This window comes from Megalops cyprinoides, chromosome 6, assembly GCF_013368585.1.
Source record: "Megalops cyprinoides isolate fMegCyp1 chromosome 6, fMegCyp1.pri, whole genome shotgun sequence".
NCBI classification, from domain to species: domain Eukaryota; kingdom Metazoa; phylum Chordata; class Actinopteri; order Elopiformes; family Megalopidae; genus Megalops; species Megalops cyprinoides.
The window spans coordinates 31,104,590-31,128,620 of NC_050588.1; the positions used below are offsets into that span (position 1 = coordinate 31,104,590).

The 24,031-nt window shown below is 44.2% G+C and overlaps 3 protein-coding genes across 7 annotated transcripts in view; 1 reads left to right on the top strand and 2 right to left on the bottom strand.

Annotated features, from left to right (window-relative positions):
- Positions 1–3,839, bottom strand: part of kif5ab (kinesin family member 5A, b) — a 29,967-nt gene extending 26,128 nt beyond the window's left edge. For both annotated transcript variants that reach the window (XM_036530849.1, XM_036530850.1), the window contains exon 1: positions 3,206–3,839. In XM_036530849.1, coding sequence (XP_036386742.1) covers positions 3,206–3,334 — 129 coding nt within the window. In that variant the 5' untranslated portion in view covers positions 3,335–3,839. The remainder of the gene's footprint in view (positions 1–3,205) is intronic.
- Positions 3,840–8,097: 4,258 nt separating this feature from the next.
- Positions 8,098–18,193, top strand: dctn2 (dynactin 2 (p50)). 4 transcript variants are annotated; one of them, XM_036531164.1, is made up of 16 exons: positions 8,098–8,375; positions 9,805–9,873; positions 10,850–10,858; positions 12,130–12,135; positions 13,657–13,753; positions 13,880–13,941; positions 14,382–14,480; positions 14,776–14,936; positions 15,431–15,581; positions 15,887–15,952; positions 16,071–16,109; positions 16,224–16,301; positions 16,496–16,567; positions 16,712–16,814; positions 17,009–17,100; positions 17,353–18,193. In XM_036531164.1, exons 1-16 carry the CDS (start codon positions 8,340–8,342, stop codon positions 17,437–17,439), a joined length of 1,227 nt encoding a protein of 408 aa, XP_036387057.1. In that variant the 5' UTR covers positions 8,098–8,339; the 3' UTR covers positions 17,440–18,193. The 4 variants fall into 4 exon arrangements, with proteins under 4 accessions (XP_036387057.1, XP_036387058.1, XP_036387060.1 ...); XM_036531165.1 differs by lacking the exon at positions 12,130–12,135; XM_036531167.1 differs by lacking the exon at positions 10,850–10,858.
- Positions 18,194–19,329: 1,136 nt separating this feature from the next.
- On the bottom strand, positions 19,330–24,024 carry LOC118779841 (proline-rich protein 36-like). The gene is made up of 7 exons (XM_036532132.1): positions 23,644–24,024; positions 22,975–23,143; positions 22,664–22,824; positions 21,836–22,555; positions 21,447–21,499; positions 20,589–20,655; positions 19,330–19,688 (listed from the first exon to the last, which is right to left on the bottom strand). The coding sequence occupies exons 1-7, from the start codon at positions 24,007–24,009 to the stop codon at positions 19,629–19,631; spliced, it is 1,596 nt and encodes a 531-aa protein (XP_036388025.1). The 5' UTR covers positions 24,010–24,024; the 3' UTR covers positions 19,330–19,628.
- Positions 24,025–24,031: the final 7 nt, after the last annotated feature.

Consider the following 24,031-nt stretch of genomic DNA (forward strand, 5'->3'; position numbering starts at 1 on the left):
TCTAGCTTATCTAGTAGTGACCAAAAGTGGATGGGTATGATTTTTTTGATCTGGAGCCTAAAACCAGATATTATTCATTTACTATATTGCTAGACAAACCATTGAAAATGAGCATTGCACTGAACTTTGTTTATTTAACAGCTGAAACAGTAGTCAAATGCCAGATTTGGGATGGTAAGAGGGTATTCCAACAAAAAGACCAACTCGATGCACCACAATGGAAACATGCAAACAATCTATAAGATATTACAATGGATGGAAGACTATTATCACTGCATATGCTAGAGTGGCCAATTAACTGATGTGACAAGTATATGTGACTGGTGCAACACTGCCAGTTTGGAGAAACCTCTAAACTCCTCCCAAAAATATTTCTGGATATGCTGCCACTGAATTTAATTGAAGGTGAGGGTTTTCACAGTCAAGCCAATTGCCCTCATTCAGTCTAAATGGTTCTACTGTACGACAAGTATCCAGCAGACTTCTTGCTGGAGTGTTTAATGAGCTTTTGCTTTCAAGCTGGTATGTCATTGCTTACTATTAGCATGAGGCTACAATAGCCATAGAACACCCTCAAGTTTCCATGCTATATTACTGATGTGATGATCTTCTGTTAATATGTTTAGTTTCCTTTAACCCCCATAGAAAGCAATCATCTGACAACGAAAATGTTGTGACCTGGCAATCTTTGACTACATCATCTTCTCAGTTGCTAGTATTAAGTCTAACTAGAGCCCTTGGAATAGATATAACCAAAGAATTCATTTTTTTAGAGCTGTGCCACATCAAAGTATCTCTTTTTAATGGATATTTCTTTGAAACATTAATTGAAACAGTACTAAAGCTGTTTGACAATGTACTAATATTTCAGATTTTAGAACCAAATAACAGCTTTTTTTTTTATTTAAAAAAATTGCTTGTTGCTAAGGATAAATGACATTTATGGGTCAGGTTAGGTTGCTGAATGTCATGTTCACCGTTTTATTTGACTGTAGGTACTTTCAATCTATTAAGAAAGAGTAATGTAACCCATTGATACGGCTGCATGTTTGACTAAGATAAGGGAATATAAAATAATTCAGAATTATCAGTTAAATTGTGAAATATATCAAGTGAAGCACATTTATCCAATAATTGGATGAAAACAAATGCATTGCTATGCAGTAAAATGTTATAGTTCATTTAATGGTATGATTGTGTACACGGTAGGCCTATTACTTACATGTTCAATACATAAATTATGTTTTCTATTCTCAGGTGCCTATTTGAGTACACTAAATGCAAAATACTCAGGCATTAAAAATGCTCAAACGGCACACGCCTGTATGTTATACGTTGACTACATATTATACTATCACTGTATGCCAAAAAGCCTGAGGCCTTGCTACTACCAGCACGTGCATTTGCCTGGGCATGGTCCAGTGCAACTGCATGTATAATGTGTGTGTGTGTGTGTGTGTTTTCTCACTCTATCTCTTTCTCCTCCATCCTCTCTCCCTTCTTTTGTCTTTCCTGATGTATGGTTTTAGAATTTAAAATGCCTTCCTGTTTTTTTCTTCCACTTTTCATAAACCTTCATTTACCTGACTCAAACAAGGACAGTGGGCATAAATGTAACTATGAGTTTATGTGTGTCTGTGTGTCACTGTATGAGGCCGGGGTGGGGTTTTGCTGCTCCCTCATTGTCATGGCAACACAATCACAACGGTAAGGACTCTTCAGCAAGGATCCCCCATTCACATCAAAGACAACATTTCCTGCACTGCAAATTAGAGCAGGGTAACTCATCATGGTTCCTGGAGGACAGCAGTGCCTGCAAGCTTTCATGCCAGTCGGGCACTTTGCCACCTAATTCAGCCAATTGTTGTCTTGACTGAAGCAATTAAACTACTCTCCCCTATTCTAAGAGTGTTCCTCTGCAAAACTGGGAAATCTGCTACACTGCAGTCTTCCAGGGCTGGAGTAGGGTAAGCCTGCATTAGAAGATGAACATCCACCACCTTTCCGCTTATCCAACTAAATCAAAATCCATGTAAACTCTGTACACAAATGCCCATAACGAAATCTCACACAACAATAACCATAATCCAAACAAGGACAATCAAGTGTATAAAAATGTACAAATGATTCAGTTAATGTAAAATATGTTATAAACAAACAATAAAATAAGTGTTTACGTCTATGATTCACCAATGGTCCAATTTGTCCTGCACCTCAGGCTTAACTCTGTTCACCATTTTACTACCATTGCCTAAACCAGGGGTTACATATGTCCCTGTGGTAAGTGCAGGTCACTGTGCATGCTGGGTGCTGAGCTAACATGTTTAACACATAATACCCTGATTATAAAAAATATGCACCTTTAAAGTGTATTACACCTGAGCTTGACCAGTTTTCTGAATGTCACCAACTGCACTTCAATTTCACTGTCCTCACTCCTGCACCTGAGTTTATCCGAGTTGTGAAATGTATAGCTACACTACTTATGCAGCGAGTAGTTTATACTCAGTATAGACGACGATAACAGCAGCCACCAGACGTCATGTAACACGTTGCATAAAACGTTTTCTGAATTGAGACGCAGATGTTTTGGTTTTAATCTCACTATGCAATGCATATATGCCAGCTGTATTTTGTGGCAAATGTTGCATTATCAACTCAGTTTCGCCTTGGATATAATCAACCTTGAACATTTCCGTGAAATACTGTCTCTGATATTGATGATCACAGCAAGGTGACGAAGCATTATGTTGTAACTATTCAAAATAATCGATGGCTGACATTGCTCGAAAAAATCGGACTGATAAACATTTGGGCCTAACTGCAGCGCAGGGTGTCGGCTATTCCAACGTGATAATGATTAGGTTGCTGAGATAAGCACCCCTTGGAAACACTGTATTTAACTGAATCCGTTCACTTAACATTTGGAAAACTAGGATATATCCGTTCTACGTAAATTGATTAACCGTGTAGGCTATACAGCAATGCCTAATATAAATCATCCAGATGTGTAACATAAAAAAATAATATTATCAATAATAATAATAATAATGCTATTTTTGATGTCGCTGGTGTTATTGTTGTTACTGCATCTGAAATGCATGGTAACACCTGCGTCACCCTCCGTATAATAACCACAGCAATAACGTGAAGGTATACGAACGCAAGTAAAAAAAAAAAAAAAAAGATGAGCAAATTAACCTACCCCAATGATGACGGTGTCGTCCGCTTGAAATTTTGGTAAGAATTTGTCCCCCCGTAAAATTTCAGATTGATTCAGGGGACGAAAACGGCACAACACCTTGATGTTGCATTCTGCGGTCGCATCGGCCATTGTGGAAAATTTTCGGACGCGCTTCAGATACAAGGGGAAATTCTTGATGTTTTCTGTTTTATCAGGCTTTGCGTTCACTCCTTCCCAAAACAACTAATCCAAGAGACGCAGAACCTGGGCTTGCTGCAAAGGACGGGTTTGCTAAATACAGTGATAAATCTATTGAGCCTTGCGTTGCTGCTTACCGCAGAGCGAATACCAGCTCGGTTTTTCCTACGGAAAGCTGCGTTTAAGCGAAAATAAATATTAAATCGAAACAGCACAATTATCTTTGGTGGATGTTTTACTGAATTAATGCACGTATATTTTAAACCAAAATGACAGTGACAATAATTGAATTAAAATCAATTGTTATGGTCTCTCCTGCTCTTAATTTGTTGGCAATTAAGCCTTTTTTCCCCTCTCAATTTCTCCAATATGCTTTCGAAATCTTGTTTGTTGTTCTAAATAGAAGCGTCTAGTATTCCAGTGGAGGTCCAGCTGAAGGTGAGAGGCAGGGGGAGAGACCGAGGCACGCTTTGCGGCGATGAGAGCTCGATGGTCTTTATTTGGCGCGGGGCGTGGTCTGCAAGCTGCTGCACGGCAACTTTAAAGGGATACTCGCATCAGCACCACTGAGAGGGGGAGGGGGTTAGTAACAGTCCTCCAACATACAGGGATTTAAGATACTGCTACTGCACTTAAGCTAGTGCAGTTTAATTTGTGTTAGACATTTCTTCTCAATGACAAAGAAGCTCAAACAAGTTCTATCAAGATTGATACAGATTTATTATGAGTTAATTTGTAGTCTCTTCTGTGATGGTTCATTTACACGTAGTTTATCTGGAATTGCAGGCATGCGTTTATCATCATATAAAATGCTACATTCCCATTCTCATATAACCCAACGGAACTCGTGTTCCAAAATCCACGACGCATGCCCAATATATAGAAACGAATATCGACTTCAGGGAGCGGAGATTTTAAAGTGACATGACGCAAGTATAAACAGCAGACGTATTCACAGTTTTGTAATTTGCAGCAAGATGACATTAATCAGTCTACTTTGTCTTTCCTTGTAGAGTCTTCCAGTTTAAGGTGTATGATCACCTTGCTGTGCACCTACAACAAAATGTGATGTACTCAACGTTACTATAATAGCATAGGCCAAACGTTGTGCTCCACTGTGCCGCAGGTGATGAAGGACTAATACGACATTAGAATATGTTGTTGGTATGTGATTGCGACCATGTAATTAAATAAGGTAGCACCACATCCTTGTTCGGCTTTTTTTTTTTGCAGAGAATCGTTGGACTGGATGTTGGCATTTGTACGCGACACATTCGCTCCTGACTCAAAAAGTAATTTTAACCTTTGTATGAAACTGTGAAAGAAACATGCAACTGAATTTCATGAAAAAACATATTCATCATCATCACAAACGTAATTTGTTACATTTATTTCCACACTGTCATTCAATCCGACTTCACCCATACACGATTGTGTAAAAAATAAAAAGGTTTCGTTCACATGGATTGTCTCTTGCACGGTCTGCAAAACACCATACAAAATTTCGTTGTGTGAGATTAAATACCTTTTGTGTTTTGGGGCATTGCTTTGAGGGGAATGGTGCTTTATTAAATATAATTCTACTCACCACGGTAGTAGCAGAGACCGGGGATAGCTGTCACACTTACATTCAGTTCCATAAATTGGGAAAATATTATGTATAAATGGATATTTTCAAATAATTCTGATTAGTGATATACATTATTTTAACTGCTTAAGAGATGTTGACTGCTGAACGTACCCATGCTGCAATTTACTGTCATGAGATACAGGAATGAAATGAATCTAATTATATAAAAAGTTATGATTAAAAATTGCAAAACTAGCAGAAGATCATTTTACCACATTGGAATGGAAAATAATCACTTCACTTCTGCTTTTCCCAGTGTTTGATGACTTTGCAAATAAAGCAAGTCTTAGTGCACCACATATAATATCAGCAACCAACTGCAGCATCCACTAATACAACCATCTATGGATTTGTGATATCTAGTATAATAACAACAACAATAATAATAGTCAAATTTTATTTGTTATAGCACATTTTTACAATTGATAATGAGTGCTGTGCATGTAGCATAGTAGATTTTCCAGAGGGAATCGCAAAACCAGAAAATCCAGGCCAATTAGGAACAAGATAGAAAATTATTCCCTAATCCCAGGAAAAGGCAGTTGAAGGACTGCTGGGGAATGTATATATAATATATAATTGGAATAATACATAAAAAGGTTTCTGTTAATTGCAATAGTTCCATTCTGCAGCCAATGAGGTGGACAGAGGGTGGCATACTGGCCTCGGGGTGGGTTATGAGTGGGGACCCTTCTGAGAATGGGTGGTGCAGCAGTGGTGCAGGAATTGTGTTTTTTTTACTCAGTTCATATGGCAGATGGCAGTGCCACAGAAAAACTTTTGCTCATTTCATCAAGTTCGGTGCAGTAAGTTAATGGCAGCAATGCGACGTTACGTTGCCTCAGAAGCATTAAACTATGGTAGCATACAAAGAGGGATGAGCAGAAAGGTTAGGACTCATGGCCATGAAGGCGGTGCAAGATGCAAGACTGTCCTTCCCAATTTAGAGCAGGACCCAGCTAAAACCAAGGGGGAAGCCAGCTGGAAATGAGGTAACAGCAAAGGCAGTTCATAGCACAGGACAGTGTCTACAGTCATGGGCCACCCTTTTCCTCAACACCCAGTGTAACTGTAAGACATACTGAAAAATAATTTTTCAATCTAGAGATTGTGACTAATTCCTAACATAATTAGGTAGGCTATTCCATAATATAGGATCTCTGTGTGAAAAAAGCTCTACCAACAGATTTTGTTTTTTCTACTTTTGGAACCACCAGCAAGCCAGCCTCTTGTGGACGAAATAATCTAGGTGGGTTATTAATAGATCCTGCAGGTAAGTGGGCACAGGTCCATTTAAAGTCATATAAGTAAGGAGCAGTACTTTGAAATCAATCCAATATTTAACTGCTAACTGATGATGCTAGCACTGGAGAAATATGGTCACATTTTTTGTTATTGTCAAGATTCTTCTGGCCACATTTTGAAAAAGGCGGCATTCAAGCATCCAGATAGAGGGCCATTACAACAGTGTAATTGAGAGGTAACTTAAAAAATGCTAGTCTTAAAAGAGATTTTGTTGAGCACAGAAGTTGAGCACAAACTTTGCCATGGAACAACAAGAATTTTTTGGGCCTAGAACTATCATTTCATATTTGCTTAAATTCAGAAGCAAAACCTTTGATAACACCTAAAGCTTTATGTCTACAACATGTTTCAAATCTGGAGATATGTGGAGTATATCCATGCTCATGAATAACATCGCCAAACAGCAACATATACAGTAAGAAAAGTAAGGGCCCAAGAAATGAGCCTTGTGGGACACTGTATTTAACTTTGGTAAGAAAAGAAGCATCTTCACTGAATTGTACAGACTGGAAGCTGTTGGATAGTTTAAGCATGACTTGAGCCAGGACAGGACGCATACCTTGATAACAACAGTAAATTCCAGTCTATTCAAGAGGATCTTCTCATTTCTTGTGTTGAAGGCAGTGCTCAGCATTAGCAAAGAGAGACTGTTATGGCCAAAAGACAGGAGTGCATTGTTAAAAAAACAGTAGGCAAAATGCACATTTATAGCAAACAGATAAGCAAATCGCATAGGAGATATTTGTATGGCCCAAGCAACTGTAAACTGTACAGGCTAAAAGGCAGTGGTTTGGAAACATGCCCGTTCTTATCTGCGTTACATCAAGAAAAGCTTATAATAAGAGCTTTAAATTTGGAGATTGTGAATCCAGTTTGTGCTACTAAGCAAATATCCAAGCCAATAATTGTTGCAACCCAACACAATAGGTATTGCAATACAAAAGATTGTTGGAATTGGAATACCCATCAGAAGTGGCTTTGTTAAGAGCTATGCTTTCATTTCATTCTTAATAAGGTTTAGGTTAGGATACCTGTCTTTTCTGTGATTATTTCATTCACAGGACCAGACCTGGAGGATAGTTATATAATATTCAATAGGCCTATTTTCACTGACATTTAGTTTTTACAAGACATTTAACTTGGTAATTTAGAGAATCTGGTGTTAGTACTAATTAGATTATCATAGCAGATGCCCTTGTGGCCTTGGCGTTCGGGGAAAGGACACAACCTTAACAGGATAATTAGTTCAGGGTTCTCAGAGGGTGAAAGACAGCAGTGTAGGAGCCCTCTTGTGGGTGCACCAATCTGTCAAATGCGGCCAATCACAATTGTCATCATTCCTCTATATCAATATCGAGGTTATCACTATATTCAACTCAAAACAGTTAACTGGGCTTTCAAAAACACTGAACATGTAATTGCCTGCTTTTTTTGCAGACACTCTTATCCAGAGAAAGTTATATAGGTTACTATTTGTACATGGAAATCCATTTACACAGCTGAATATTTACTGAGGTAATTGTGGGTTAAATACCTTGCCCAAGGGTATAGCACCAGTACCGCCGCAGGGAATCAAACCGACAGTCTCACGGTTACAAATCCTGTTCCTTACCATTATGCTAAACTGCCAGTCCAAGTGCTAAATGAAAGAAAAGCAAAAATAATATGTCATAAACCCATGCAGTCTACAGGACTACAGTTGCCAACATCCTTAACTTACAGCCATTACATCATTTTCAGCCCTCCCACATGCGCGGAAACGCGACAGGATAACGCGAGATTTACCGGCAACTCGACTCACGGGGCGTTGGAACTGTCAAATAGGTAACCCTCGTATCCATAGATGTGGCCTGCTTAATGCGTTATCAAAACAATACCCAGACAGCCGATGCATAAAATATATTCAGTGTAGGTGTCACCACAGCGAGTTCTCGTCCCATCACTACCAAACCACGCTGAGCAGTCTGTTCTTTCTTCATACTTCGCCCTCCTCCGATCAAATCGTCTGCAGATTGTACAACAATGGCGGACCCCAAATACGCCAACCTGCCAGGAATCGTAAGTACAATGAAATGCCTTGTTTTTTAGTTGGCTAATTCATCGCTGGTTTCATCGTTGCAATCAGTTCAAATGCATTAGTTTTCTCGGGATTACTGTTAGACGGATTACTTTTGAATGGAAGCGCATTGATTGGAAAGTGGCTTACAGCTATGTTGCTTAGCCGGCCAAGATACAAAGATTGTTTGCTTGCTAATCTAGCTAACAGTGAGCTAGCGGTGCTTGCTCTGACGCGAGTCCTTAGCGTTAGCTGTGTGTGTTGTTAGCCTGTTTGCTGGCAACACTGGAAAACGGAAAACTAGCTATGACACCACTTTTGTATTCGCAGGACTGCAGCTAAGAAAAATCGTCTGCAACGTAGCTACTGTTAGCTATCTAGCTGCTAAGATGGATATATAAGCAAAACTGGAAGCTTGGCAGAACACTCATCTAAATTAGCTAGCCCTAACTAGCTAGCTCGCTAGTCATTTAGCTTTGTCTACCTACTCTAGACACTCTGTTCGTATTTCGAAACGTTTTCTTTGAATGTGTCGATGTACCAGTTTAGCTGGCTAGCGAACAATTTATTGATTCGGAAGTATAACGGACTGGCCTTGTGATTCTGGGCGGATTTGCCCTGAGTGAGGGCGTTGGCCATTCATATGATATACTCCGGTATTGAAATAGTCTGTGACCTATTGGTTGCAGTATGACTGGCTAGATAAATTGATAAGGGACGTTTTTGTACATAGCTAGTAGTCCTCTCACTTAAACCCTCTCAACCAATTAGCTGAAACACATTGTTGGTTAAAACCTCTTTAGTCCGGTTCTTTATGTTTATGTTATTGACGTGGAAGCTAGATGCCGTGAAGGTTATGGAAATGATAGGAATTCATGAAGTTTTAGCTCACTTCCTGCAAGTTCTAGAATTGGCCGATGCTCTTATTTCCACATTGTAGAAGTTAATGTATAATTTACAGTTGCGTCGTAATTAATCACGACAGCTTCCTTAAGGAGAAGAGGCTAACAGTCTTCTTTGGTCTGGGATTTTCACTAGCAAGAGTGCAAAAAATGGACAGATTATAAATTGGAGTGGTCTTTGAGATTGGAATGCTACAATACTAAGTTATGCAGTCAGTACATCTGTTGTAATGTTGTAATATAGTGCTTCCTATCCTTAACCATGTCTGCTTCATTTTGTTTCATCTGCCTGCAAAAATATTCCTTATCTGAATTGCCGTATGACAATTTACATTTCATATATGCTCAAATAAAACAATCACAGTCAAGTTATTTTGAGCTCATTTTTATAACTAGAGGAATACAGGGTTGTTTGAGACAAGAATGTGGAAACTGCTCCAATACTGGGTCAAACAAATCATTTTGTGGGAAGAGGTTTTTGGGCTTTTATGTCTTTTTTTTAAGTGAAGATTGCTCATTTCTTCCCTAGGCTTCAAATGAGCCAGATGTTTATGAGACTAGCGACCTACCTGAGGATGACCAGGCGCAGTTTGAGTCGGTGAGTGACACAAAGAAGTGTGAGTTTTTGTTTTTCAACACCATCATCCATGCCCCTCAGTCCACGGTTGCCCCTTGGGTTTCAAACTGTCAACCTTATGGCCATTACATTACTATATGACCCCTACTCACTCATGTGTGCGGGTAAGTGTCTGCTAGGTATGAAATAAATCTGCATTTCAGAAGGTGAGGGTTGTGGTTAAGGGACTGCCAGGGGTCGTCTGACCTGTTTGTCTGTAATGAACATTTCCACTAACATTTACTAACATCCCACATTGTCAGAATTTGGACCTGAATGACCATGACCTTCAAGACACCCAAAGGGTTCAGGTGGACCCTTTTTTTTTTTTACCTCCATCCTTCTTTAAAATTTTTATTGTCCCTAATTGCAGTGGAAAGTCATTTTGATACTAGTTTTTTTTTTTTTTTTTTTACTTATTTCAGTGCTCAGTACTCTTGTTATTTGAATTCTGTTTGTAGTTATATCTCTAATCATTGAAAGTGGGAAATGCCACCCTCCCCTTAACGTTTTCATTCATTGTATTCTTTTCTGCACCCATGTCTTTGATCTTGACATCCTTGTTATGTGATGTGGTATGCTACTTATATGCATGTCATTAAGGTGGGGGGTGGGATTGGTTTTCAAAGCAAAAATGACCTATTGTGAAACACTTTGGATTCAAGTAGACCAAGCGAAAATTCAGTTTGAGTCACGGAATACTAATCCTAATATTTGTATAGTAAAGTGTAGTGTTTGTCTTGCTAAGGGTCTGTTGTACTAATGTCATGGTTGATGCACTTAATTCCAGTCCCCCTTGCAGATCACCACAGCATGGTCCCAGGATGCACAGTGTCTGTTGTGTGTAACTTGTGTTGACTGACGCACACTAAACCTAATAGCATTCTCCCCTCCCATGTCCCCACACCCCCACCCTGTACCCCTGTTCTGACTCCTCCCCACCCTCCCGGGACGCTAGTTTGTGCAAGTAAGAGTTCTTTTTTCAAGTGCTTCAGCAAAGTTACTGCATGCGTTGTAATCAGTATTTTTTTTTTTTGCAATTCTAATCAGGCTTAATTAAGCACTGACTTAGTGATGTCTCTTGTCTCTGTGATCCTTGCATTACAAAAGTTGAACCCATTGCTTTGGTGTGCTAGTGATGGATTTTCTTATTTTCCCTACTGCGAATGTGTGGCATTTCTCTTTCTTTGCCACCATAATGTTATCCTCCCCATTCTGTTCTTTTTCCCTATTTAGTATCTGATTTGTTGATCAGTATCTGATTAAAGATGTTCTCAATCAGACCCCAGTCCACAAATTTCCCTTCATCTTCCATTGTCAGAGAACATGCAACAGAGACATAAATCAAGCCCCGTCAGAGGAGAATGGAAGTGTGTGTGCGTGCGCGTGTGTGTGTGTGCGTGTGCGTGCGCTTCTTTCCACTAACACCTCCTGCTCCAACACAAGCCTCATGTGTCTCTCCTGCACTAACTCTGTCTAATGGCTGGACTTTAGAACCCACTACAGCTCCAAACTGATCCATTTTGGCATGTATTGGGTGAGAGGTCTTGCTCAGCTCCTAACTGATGTAATTTCAGTGATGCTGCCAAAAGGGACTGTAAGACATACAAAAATGTATCCATGTCAGGTCTGGAGAGACGGACATGCAGTAGTATGAGATATCGAGCACCTGGATGGATATGTGCAATAACATGGGTAAAAACCTAGAGTGACTCAAGCTGCTGTGTATTTGGACCTACCACCATCCCTTTCTTTATGATGGAGGTGCCCAGAAAGCAATTTCCTTCCTCCACCCCCTTCCTGACAGGAGCATTGCATGCTGGGTAATTCCCAAAAGTGAGCAGTGCAAGATACTCTGTATTCGTTTTGTGGCAGTTGTGTTCACAAAATGTATGAAAGGGTGTCACTTAGCGAAGTCACTGTCCCCACGTTCATGATTATACTCTTAAGATAAGAAACTTGTATCAGCCATTGCAACCCAGATCAGCTAACAACAGAGAGGTGTCAGAGACCCACATGGGTTGAGAGAAGGTGGTGGACTGGGAATGAATTAATCACAGATGAGTCTCAGTGTTTCAGTGGTGGCAGGAACACTGTCTCTTTCTTCTCTCTACTGGCAGCTCCTGTTGTGCATGGCATGTGATAGTAACCACGTTAATCTCTGTCTCTCTCTTTTTTTTCCTCTCTCTCTCCCCCCTCTCTGCACTCTCTCTCTCTAACTCTCTTTGGGAACCCAAGGAGCTGGTAAGAGCCTGCCTGACTCTCCCTGCTAACACCGGTCTGTGTCTGTGGTTCCGCTTCACCTTCTGTGTGTTGTGACTTTGAACCCTCCCCCTTTGTCCTGTTTTAATCCAATGACCCCAATGAGCTCATCGAAAGCAGGGGGAAGCAATTGGCCCCTGGTGTACGAGTGACACTGTGAGGTCTGGGGGATAAAGCTCTTCCCAGGTGTCTTCAGAGGCCCCCAAAATGAGGGAACAGTAAAACATCTGTCTGTGGCATATTCCTATGTCTCATATGTCATAAAGAAGCAAAAGACATGTGCACAAGGGTGACTTGTACATCAGGGGTTTTCAGTGTGTAAGTAACTTGCCCCTGCTACTCGGAATGGGTCCAGACTAGACCTATGATGGTGTGTATTGGTACTAAAATGGCTAAATTGGCTAAATTACCAGCAAATCAATTGTTTCTTTTCAACCTTGTGACTCCTTCATGTCCTAATTTTCTGTCATTTTTCCTGCCCTCCACTATGACTCCATATCATTTCCCTCCTCCTTTCTTTGTCATTTTGCTGTTTCTTTCTTTTCTGCTGCTTTTGTGTAATCTTCCTTTTCACCCCTTCATTTCATCATTGTGCCTCTACAATCCCCTACCATTACAGTCCTTACCTCTCCATCATTTCTGCACAAGCTTCTCTGAAAATCCCATTGGCTCAGTTCAGACCTCTGTACAGTAGGGGGCGCTGTTTTCCCTCTGTAGTGTTTTAATGTCAGAATGGAACTGGGACCGGCATCGCTTATTAAAGCTGTGTGCCTCCATTTAGAATCATAAAATAAACGACAGCTGTCCTATCTTTTAACTTCAGCTGATCAAGCTTGTGTGGCTTCCTCTGGGTGAAGTGCTGGTGGCATTTGCTGAGTGGGTGATGAGGCTACGCTGGGGTCACTTTTGCTTAGGCTGTCACACAGGCCCTCTGTCACATCGTCACTCACTAACAGAGCGGGTGGATTCACTCTGAGCATACATGCTTATGAATTAGCCAGCGTTTGTGCAAATCTGTCTGTCCCTGTGTTGTCTTCCTGTGTTAGAAGGCTAACGCTATCCTGGGTGACAGTTTTGTGTGGAGTTTTAGTGTGAGCGTGAGTGTCTCTCCCTAGTTTATCTGCATACATATTCCCAGTCATCCGGTCTGACAGAACATCTGTGTGACATAAATCTGTGTAGAAATCACCAGAGATCAACAAATCAAGGTATCACTACAGTCATTCAGATCCAGCGGGGGTCTTTCCATGTTGGGGTGCTTGTAGTTTATTTACCTGAACACCTCTGGGCTGGCCTCTCGAGTCCACACCTGTTCTGCTCTGGTTTGGAATAGTTGCACTCCATTAGGAAGGAGTCCCTGCAGCTCCTCTCCGAAGCCGCAGAGACATCCCGGACTGGGTCTGAGTGCTGTGTGATGGCAGGGTTTCCGTGTGTCATGTATGTGCTCTGTGTGTCCTGCATGGGTGTGTGTCTGATGTGTCTGTGTGCATGTGTGTGTTACAGGAGGAGCTGTGCAGTGACAGTGTGGAGCGCATTGTAGTCAACCCAAACGCAGCCTATGACAAGTTCAAGGACAAGCGGGTCAGCACCAAGGGTCTCGGTCAGTGTCCACTTCCCTGGTCTCAGATAAAGGAGTTTTATAAAACAGTGATGAAGTCGTCAGTCCGGAAAAGGTTTTGACTTGTCTTGTTCAATATGTATTTTTTGTTTGTCTTTTTCCACACAGATTTCTCGGATCGCATCAGCAAGAACAGGAGAGTAGGCTATGAATCAGGAGAGTATGAAATAGTGAGTACTCACCACACCTTTCAGTCTCATCGGCACTGGAGTAACATTGTTAGAGTGAATGAGCTGATGTTATGTTCTGCCACTTTTAAATTTTTCATTTTTTAAAACTGCTGTTGGGAAGTCTTTTTCAGATCTTTACCTGAATGTCTGATTTTGTGTGTGTGTATGTGTATGTGTGTGTGTATATGTGTGTGTGTATGTATATATGTATATATGTATGTGTATGTATGTGAGTGTGTGTGTGTGTGGGGTTGTGTGTGTATGTGTGTGGGGTTGTGTGTGTATGTGTGTGTGTGTGTGTATGTGTATGTGTATGTGTGTGTGTGTGTGTGTGTGTGTGTATGTGTGTGGGGTTGTGTGTGTATGTGTGTGTGTGTGTGTGTGTGTGTGTGTGTGTGGGGTTGTGTTCCTGTGTGTTAACCCCTCTCCCCCTGTCACAGCTGGCAGAGGGCTGTGGAGTGAAGGAGACTCCACAGCAGAAGTACCAGCGGCTGGTGAATGAGATCCAGGAGCTGACCCAGGAGGTGGAGAGCATCCAGGTCAGACTTCCCCTCTGGGCCTACTCCTGTCCTCTGGGCCTATCCCTGTTCTCCTGGTCACTCAAGCCATGGTCATCATTTCCATACCATTGTATTTCCATGTGACAATCACCAGCATAAGTTCATTTTAGACTGACAAGCCTTTTGTAGAGAAAAGTCTGAGCAGTGAGTAGTTGGTTAATCCAGCTATAAAAAGGCTGCCTTAGACAGAAAGGTGTCACGGCGCTCGCAGCAGTAGAGACGCTTTGTGAGCAGAATGCAGGCTGATCTGAGAACGCTGCTGTTCCGTGCCCAGGTCAGCACGCGTGAGAGCAGCGCGGAGGAGAGGCTGACCCCCGTGGTCCTGGCCCAGCAGGCCGCCCAGCTTAAGCAGCAGCTAGTCTCCGCCCACCTGGACTCTTTGCTGGGCCCCCAGGCACACATCAACCTGGCCGACCCCGATGGAGCACTCGCCAAGTAAGGAGGGGTTTGGGGGGGGGGGTAAAGGATAGGTGGGTGGAGAAGAAGGAGAGGGAGCCGGAGCTGTAGTCAGTGTGTGATGAGCAGTAACATTACATTACATTAGATTATCGTTGTGTGGCTGTGTTCTTGCTTTTTAGGTCAAATTTTGCCATTTCATTGCATTAGATTACATTATTGGCACTTAGCAAGATGCTCTCATCTGGAGCAACTTACATCGGTTACAGTTTACTACTTTTTTTTAATGTTATCCATTTACAGCTGGATATTAACTGAGGCAATTGTGGGTTAAGTACCCTGCCTAAGGGCACAGCAGCAGTGCCCCAGTGGAGAATCACTATAACCATTTGGTTATGAGTCCTGCTCCTTACCACTGTTGTACACTGCCGCCCACACTCCGCGGGTGGGTGGAGGAGAGGGAGAGAGAGATGGAGCTGTAGTCAGCGTGCGGTGGGTGGTATGACGCCGTGTCCGTGTCTCCGGGTCGCCAGGCGCCTGCTCACCCAGCTGGAGGCGGCGCGCGGTAGCCGTGGCGGCGCGGGCGGAGAGGGCAAGGCCAGCGGGGCGAAGGGCCCGGACGGCGTGGTGCTGTACGAGCTGCACAGCCGGCCCGAGCAGGACCGCTTCACCGAGTCTGCCAAGGTGAGGGAGGAACGTGGAGCTCTGCGCTGGGCTTTGGGTTGGCTTCGGCCGGGGTCGACTTGAGCTGAAGTCTGTGTCCCCTGCCGTGGTGTGTGAGGTGCTGCGATCGTGTGTAGTCTGTGGTGTGGTGTGTTTTGTACTGTGGCATGGTGTATGCTGTTACTGTAGCGCAGTATGTTCTGTGTTGTGTATGCTGTGTGGGTCTGTGGTGGTGGGGGGTGTTCTGTATTATGCGTTGCTATATTCTGTGTTACGGTGTATATTGCAGCGTAGCCCTCTCTCACGTAGACCCTCTCTGTCTGTAGATAGCAGAGCTGGAGAAGCGTCTTGCAGAGCTGGAGACGGCAGTGGGGTCTGGCTCAGACAAACAGGTACCGTCACCTACCGCTGCACCTGACAATGTACGCATTGACTCTCTCAGATCAGAGGAAGAGTAGAGCTGATAATCACAGGTACCTTCGCAGTAAAGCATTCCTCCTGTTTTCCCAGAGTCCTCTCACCGGCGGAGTGCAGGGAGCCAGTCTGATGGTGAGTGCCCCCTCTCTCTCGGCCAGTGTGCGTCCTGTCCTTCCCTGCGATTGTGCTTCTTTGTGGAGGCCCTGTGAGACAGCAGGCAGCTCAGTGTTCTTCTCCCCCTGACAGGACACCATGGAGCTGCTGCAGGCGAGGGTCAGCGCCCTGGACTCTGCCACGCTGGACCAGGTGGAGGCCAGGCTGCAGGTAAAACAGGGGTGGAGTGGGCTTAATAAAGAAGCGGGTGAAGCCATAGGTTGCATCCTGAAAAGCTTTCTTCCCCAAGAGCAGATGCATCCAGCGAGTGTGGGCGTATAGTAAGAAAAGACGGGAAGAACTTTTCGTATGATGTGTGTCCTGAAGGGTATCCTTGTGTCTGACTGAGTGTGTCTGTTTCCTAGAGCGTACTGGGTAAGATGAATGAGATTGCGAAGCACAAGGCAGCAATTGAAGATGCAGATACACAGAACAAGGTGATGCTCTTACTGGTGTCTTGTTTCAATTGTAAGGCAGAACAGAAAATTCAGTGTTTAAGCACATGGACCTGAACATCTTCTCAATAAATGGCATGCCTGTGGAGTGGTCCTGTTGTCACCGTGCAATTCTGTCAACCTCAGGTGTCGCAGCTTTATGAGGTCATCCAGAAGTGGGATGCCATGGCGACCACTCTGCCTCAGGTGGTGCAGCGGCTGATTGCAGTTAAGGAGTTGCACGAGCAAGGTATTTTCAGCCTGTCTTCCTCTTTCCTTAACTGCTGCTTGCTTCCCTCGGCCCAGAACACCCTCGTCAGACCTTTTAGGTCATGCAAACCAATAGTAATATTTAGCAATCCCATTGCTCCATCCCTACTCCCCCACACAGTTTCCTGTCTGTGAAAGAGATGCTTAATCTGCTGTCTCCTCTCCATCTCCCAGCCATGCAGTTTGGGCAGTTGCTGACTCACCTGGATACCACTCAGCAGATGATCAACAACTCTCTGAAAGATAACAGCACACTGCTCGCGCAGGTACGCATTGGTGCAATACGTGGAGATACTCCCACAGCCTGAATACATTAAAGGAAAAAATGCGATGTGTACATTTAACACCAGTACTGTGCTTTTATATTCATATGCCAGCATTCCTTTAACAGCTGTGCTTTATTCCCTCCACATCTGTTTAACCTACACGCCTGCATGTGCGCTCCGCTCATGCGCACCTGTGTTACATTGACCCCAGCTTAATAATGGAATCATCCCCGTATCACTGTCCTCTCTCAGGTTCAGCAGACCATGAAGGAGAACCTGCAGGCGGTGGAGGAGAACTTTGCAGCTCTGGATCAGAGGATGAAGAAACTGTCTAAATAAGTGTCTGTTATCAGTCTGATGGAGAAAAGGGACGCAGGAGTGTCTGGGTCTTTTCCCCTCTCTGTCTCAGTCCCTTTCTCCACCTCTGCCTTTTGTTTTGTTTTTTTTGCTAAAAGAAAAGTTGGAATGTAGGAAAAATGAATGAGACCAAATGCTCCCACACTACAGTAACCTCCACCCTGTTGTTTCAGTCTACTCCTCCCTCTCTCAGTTCTTGGCTTGAATTGAGGCAAAGGTGGCCGCTTGTATATCCACTGGTCATACTGATTTCTTTTAATACGTAATGGATTTTAGAAATGAATAAAATGATATATATCGTCATTTCTTATTCAAGACCCTTTTAAAGGTATGCCGCAATTCCTGTGTCTGCCACACAGTTTGAAGTTGTGTTGACTGCTTATGGGACTCCGCTTTGAATCAGGATGGCGTATTAAGGTAGTAAGTTGTGCTCACAGGTGAAGGCTATTTCTATGAGAATTTGAGCAATGAAACAAACACTTCCACAAACTGAAGTCATTTGCACGAGTACCTGTTAGATTTTTGGCTTTAGCTGGGAGGTACCTGTGTACTGGGGCACGTCACGAAGGGATGCTTGTATATATGCCTGTGTACCTTAAGATATTTTCATGCTCAGTTGCTTGTGTTATATTATGAGACTGACCACCACAGGATAACTTGCTTTGTCAATGCCTACAATGAAACTGTATTGTACATTAGACTGGTGTTGAAACCTGAATTAAATGTGCTTTAACCACACGAGTCTCATTCTTTGATAAAGACACAGACACAGTGCAAGTATGACTTCTTTTTTGGTAAACATTTTAATCTGTTAAATAAAAAACTCCCATATAAAAACAAAGCTACAGTTCACAATTTTAAAAGTATTTTCTTTACAAAACAAAAACAAACAAAAATATGAGAAGAGGGTTTGAGGGAGAAATACTTTACAAATGACCATTATTTCTAAAAAAAAAAAAAGTACAAAATAAAATACTAAAACTGTACATATGTACAAAATCCAAGAGTAAAAATTGCATAATCTGCTTCATTATTACTTTTACTTAAATACAGTCAGTAACTGGTGCCTATGTTGATAAGGGACTGGCAGTCAGTCACACACAGACCCAATGTAACTGACTCGCTGTATTTCCTATCACAGAGCAGCGGTTCTCAACTTGCAGCTTTCGAGCTGCGTGTGGCCAATTTCACAACAGGCTGCCAGAAAGAGCAAAATTCATGTAGACAGATTAACTGTCTTGTCTGGAAAAGCAACCGAATGCATTTTATGTGGAGGGGTTGTTGGTGTGGTCCACACGATACAGTCTGGACTACACTTGTTGACCATTTTGGGAAATGGATTGCAAACCACTGAGTTAAACCTGCCCACATGTTTTTTCAGCATACCAAGATTCAAAGACTGGATCACAGTTACTCCCCCTTATTAAAACCCCACTCTTTTTTCCCCCCTATCTCTCTCACTGCATTAAAAAGGGGCAGGTCCCCTTTCCTACTTCCACCTATAAATATTAATCTAATGTGTAATAGTACTAACTGACCAGTGGGAGGCAGCAGAGCCCCATGTGAAATGAACAGCTGGACATGCAGATGCTACTGCAGGCAAATCTGACTGCGTCACAGAGTGGGCTCAGTAACAGCAGGACTAACACAGTGTGGTGCTGGAACCTACAGCAAATCTGGCATTCAAGTGAACCACTAAAACTCCAGTCTGACCACACACACACACACACACACACACAGAAACACACATACATACACACATACACACACACAGAGTACACGCACTAATTTTTCACAGAATTAAGACTAACACATAGCTGTATGCTAATGCTGGTAACACGAGTCAAACATGTACGTTCAGCTGAAGGGGAAGGTGGATGCCTGCCCGAACTGTCTCTGACCACGTCTGCTACTGCCACTCCTTCACACCACACATTTACGCTAACACAACGGCCTTTGACATCATGCTTTGGAGAGGTTTGCTGCAAAACCACAGAACAGGGAGAAAAGGGCAGGCCTTGGGAGGAAATGAGAGGTGAGAATGTGTCCGAGTCTTCCTCAGCCCTCTAGCTCGGACCCGTGATGACTCTGCGGGGGTGACGAACGGGTGCCTTAGTGCTGGTGTTGGCAGGGTACATGAACGTGGGCGTCCTGGTCAGTCAGAGTGGTTGTTATCTGAACACTCGCCTCCTTTTGCTCTTCACTGACCTCTCCGGCTTCTGCAGCGCCGCCTGAAATGAGAAAATAACCCAGCAATAAAAGATCGGTATTGTCACTGTCATTATTATTTTCACCACCTATAATATATATATGTGTATATATATAATTTTTTCTCTCTCTCTCTCACACACACACACACACACACATATATATATATAGTTTCAACATACATTTCAATATATCGTAAAGAAATGATTTTAACAGGTGTCTCCACACTGCAACACTGCAGCCTCCTCTGCACTCGAAATAAATATTTGTGGAGTTCAGCAAGTCGCTGGCATCGGCTCTGCAGTGGGAATGTGTGAGAAGCTGAGACACTTCACAGTCTGATTATCGCCTGGCACAGACAGCGGCAGCAGACTGGCCCGTGAGCACTCGGCATGAAGTGCTGCACTGCAATGCCAACGCCGCACATCCAGCCAATTCAAAAATACAAAATGTCCATTTTTCATTCTTCTGCAAACCTGCAATTAGGTCATTTTCAATAACACAGCTGAACGTTCCAGCTTTGCTGTTATTGTCAGAAACAGCACAACTGGGAAGCCAGGCTACCAATCAGATTGTATGGCCAGAACAATCTGTTTTATAATGACGACGAGACATCAAATGGGAGACGCAAGAACATTACAATCATTCTGCTTTAATGACTCAAAAGAGAGAAATAATCTGCTTGAGCACTGCAGTACTCTTAGTGAAATCATGTTCTTGATGTTTCTCATTATTGGAGATTAATGTATGTTTAGTTTGATGTTCAAGTGAATTTTTTACTCATTTGAGCTCAGTTCAATTCCCAAAGCACAGAGCACAATGACTATAACAAACCATTTATAACTTATTAATCATTCATGAAAATTAAAATTTCATTATTTGTTAATATTTCCATTATTCAGTGTTGAGGATTGGCGTCTCACAGTGGCTCGTGGCTCCTCTGTAACCCCGGTGACCGTGTCCCTGGAGGTGTCTGGTCCCCTTGGCAGCCTAGCGCAGTGACAGACGACAGGACGTCACTCCCACAGACACACCAGAGAGGGGGGGAGGCTGTGTTGCTGTAATCTGCTAGTACCAGCTCTCCTCCATATTTCCCTGCATAAATGCCACCTTGTTCTTTTGTGGATCGGACTGACCGACACAACAATTACGCTGATCTGAAGCATAATACAGATTTCATACATTGTTAGGCAACAAAAATTCAAAACCTTTTCAAAAACGCCTCAGACTCCTATGATTCCCCCAGACACTACATTATTCATAGTCTGAATTAAGAATGAATGAAAGACAGCACCTACAAACAAGCAAATTATTTTTCTAAACTTCAAAGCAATGTCTGGCAACCCTGAACTTACATGCTGCTCTCCACCATTAACATTAACATTCACATTTTATTGTTTTGTTTCTACCTTCTTTCATGTCTCAAAATCATTACAAGTAATCAAGATGCTTGTTTTAAGCATATCCTAAAGTTGGTCATGACGATCAGAGAAAAAGTAGCATAAATTCTAGGTCTTTTTTTTTTCTTATTTGGTGCACTGTGCACTCTCTCGTCCAGATAGGATACGCCTCCCAGATGACACACTTTTAGGACATGCTCCAGTTATGAATTACAGTGTTCCATAAACTAATAATCCATGTCTGAAACCAGGATTGCCCTCATATTTTACGCAAGGACAACTGAACTGAACTGCCACTGTAGAAAAAGCTGAACATTGCTTGAAGTCTGCGATAGCTGAGGCTCAGTGCGGTTCTCAGGAGACGTTCCCTGTGTCACTTACACTTGTTTCCTTTTCCTGCCTCTCCTCGCTCCCCCTGTTCTCACTGTAGGTCCCTGAGAGACAGCAAGAGGGAAGGACAGACAGTAGTCAAGCAGCGGTGCTGGCAGGAGATTACATCACATTACTGTCATTTAGCAGATGCTCTTATCCAGAGCGACTCACATTCATACAGCTGAATATTTACTGAGGTGATTGTAGGTTAAGTACTTCGCCCAAGGACACAACAGCAATGCCCTAGTGGGGAACTGAACCAGCAAGCTTCTCGGTTATGGGCTCCGCTCCTTACCACTACACCACATATGCTAAGAGATACTGTATGTTACATGCCACATATGAGGAAGGCACAATGTGACACAAAACACTGATGACCTGAAAAAATGGGTACGCACATGAAAGCTCGCTCTCCCTTCTCCTGTGTCCTGGGGAGCTGTGGGGTCCTCTCCCGTGCCATTGACAGCCTCCGTGGGGCTGAGGTACGCCTGTGGCTGGGGCCGCCCCTCTCCCTCCCCCTCGGACGCCGGGTGTGACAGCAGCCCGTTGCTGTAGGGGCAGATGGAGGAGCAGTCCGTCTTGGCCTCCTCCAGGAAGGCGGGCGGGGGCTCGCTGTGGCCCTCCGCGGCCCCCGGCTTGCTCGGGGGCGGCGTGGAGGAGCTGTCCTCGCTGAGTTTGGGCGTGCCCCGCGCCGGGGACTGGGCGGCCTCCATGCTCAGGCGGGACAGGTCGGGGTTCCGCAGAGAGCAGGCGCGGCGCGGGCTGAGGGAGGGAGGGGCGCTCGGCTGGGCCAGCGGGGCAGGGGGGTCCCCGGGGAAGGAGGGGGGTAAGGGGCTGTGGGTACCTCCCACGGCATGGCCCGCAACCCCTTCGGGAGATTTCCCGCTGACCTGGAGGAAAGAGGTGTAGATGGTGTCCATGAAGGAGCTGTAGGGGTCAAGGAGACCCCCCGCAGGCCCTTCTCGCTGCTGCTGAGGCCCTAAGGCGTGGCCAGGGTTGGGCACGGGCTCCTGGGCAAGCTGATTGGCTGAAATGTCCTCCTGGGGAGCAGGGCTGTTGGTTTCGTGCATGCCAATTGGCTTGTCCCCTCCCAGACCGAGGGCAGGACCCATGTTGAGCTGTAGAGGGGAGGAAGGGACACTTGGATCATCTCATCACAGTATCCCCACTATGGGTCAAGGCTAGCATGTTCCGGACAGGACTAAAGGGGCACCACACACACTCACCTGCAGGCTGTTGAGCAGACAGGCCAGTGGGTTGAGACCAGCCGCCTGGCCTTGAATAAGAGGCATCCCCAGTGCAGGGGCTTGCATAGGCGGCAGCAGCAGAGGTCCAGCCCCCATCAAGCTGTTGAGGCTGCTGATATTGCCTAGAGCTGCCAGGTCACCTGAAAACACAGACACAAGTGCTGAACTGACTTTAGCTTAACAAAAAATAAAAGGACACCACATGTAAATACACCAGGATTTTCATGTTTGTGATCTGTATGGAGACTGGTGCCAGAATCCCCCCGCCAATGATACAGGGTCTTACTCACCCAGCACCCCAGGAGCCAGCAGTGGGGGCAGAAGCTGGGGCTGCAGGGAGTTGCTCTTGCCCTGGCCTGACATGGTCGTCAAGGCGTCAGCTACATCTGGGGCACAACTGGGCATCAACGGGGAGCAGGACACAGAGGTAGAGCCCAGAGACGAGCTGGACAGAGTCACCTGCACAGGTACACGTCAAACTCTGTCACACCTCACACACTCCCAGGTTCAGAGCACAATGAGTATTCCTCTAACGCACTCGTGTTAGCGAGTTAGCACTGTTTAAGCATACATCTCTGCATGACTCTTTAATCATCACTTGTACCTCACATTCAAGGCGTTTATCCAACACTTAGCCATGCGGTGTTTTTCCCTGATGTTGAAAGCATTAAATGAATATTCATTTAATAATTACAAAATGGCTGAAGGTTACAGAAGAAACGAGAACAGAGGAAAGTGATGCAATTAAAAACTTTAGTTGCCATAAGTGTGAAGTGGCAGAACTTCCAATTCATGCGCTTACAAAAACAAACCTAGCAGACGCAACAGAACCAATTATAGACTGAACGCATGCTCTCACGCCAGCAGCCAAAGATTCAGCTGCACTAATTTCTAACCCTGCTACCACCTCCTTAGCATGAACACAAACACTCAGCTATATGGACAACATGGCAGCCTACCTGAGTAGGGGCTTGTGGGGTTTGGGGTGTTAGGGGCTGCTGGGAAGCGGGCGGGGGGTCGGCAGGACCCAGGGCAGCAGCTAACAGGGCGGGGCTGAGGGACAGGAAGGCGGGAGGGGGGAGAGGTGCAGGGAGAAGGAGCGACTGCAGTGCCTGGAGGGCTCCCTCTCCTGAGGGGGACACAGCCTGGAGGGCCTCCAGGAGCCCCGGGCCCGGCAGCAGAGAGTCCGACAGCCCCGCGGCCTTTTCCAGAGAGAGCCCGTCTGGAAGCGGAGGGAACTGCTGCGGCTGCTGTTGCTGCTGCTGCTGCTGCTGCTGGAGGAGCAGGTCCAGGTTGGGCTGGCCCAGCCCCGCTAACGGCAACATGGTGGCAGCCTGCTGTTGGCTG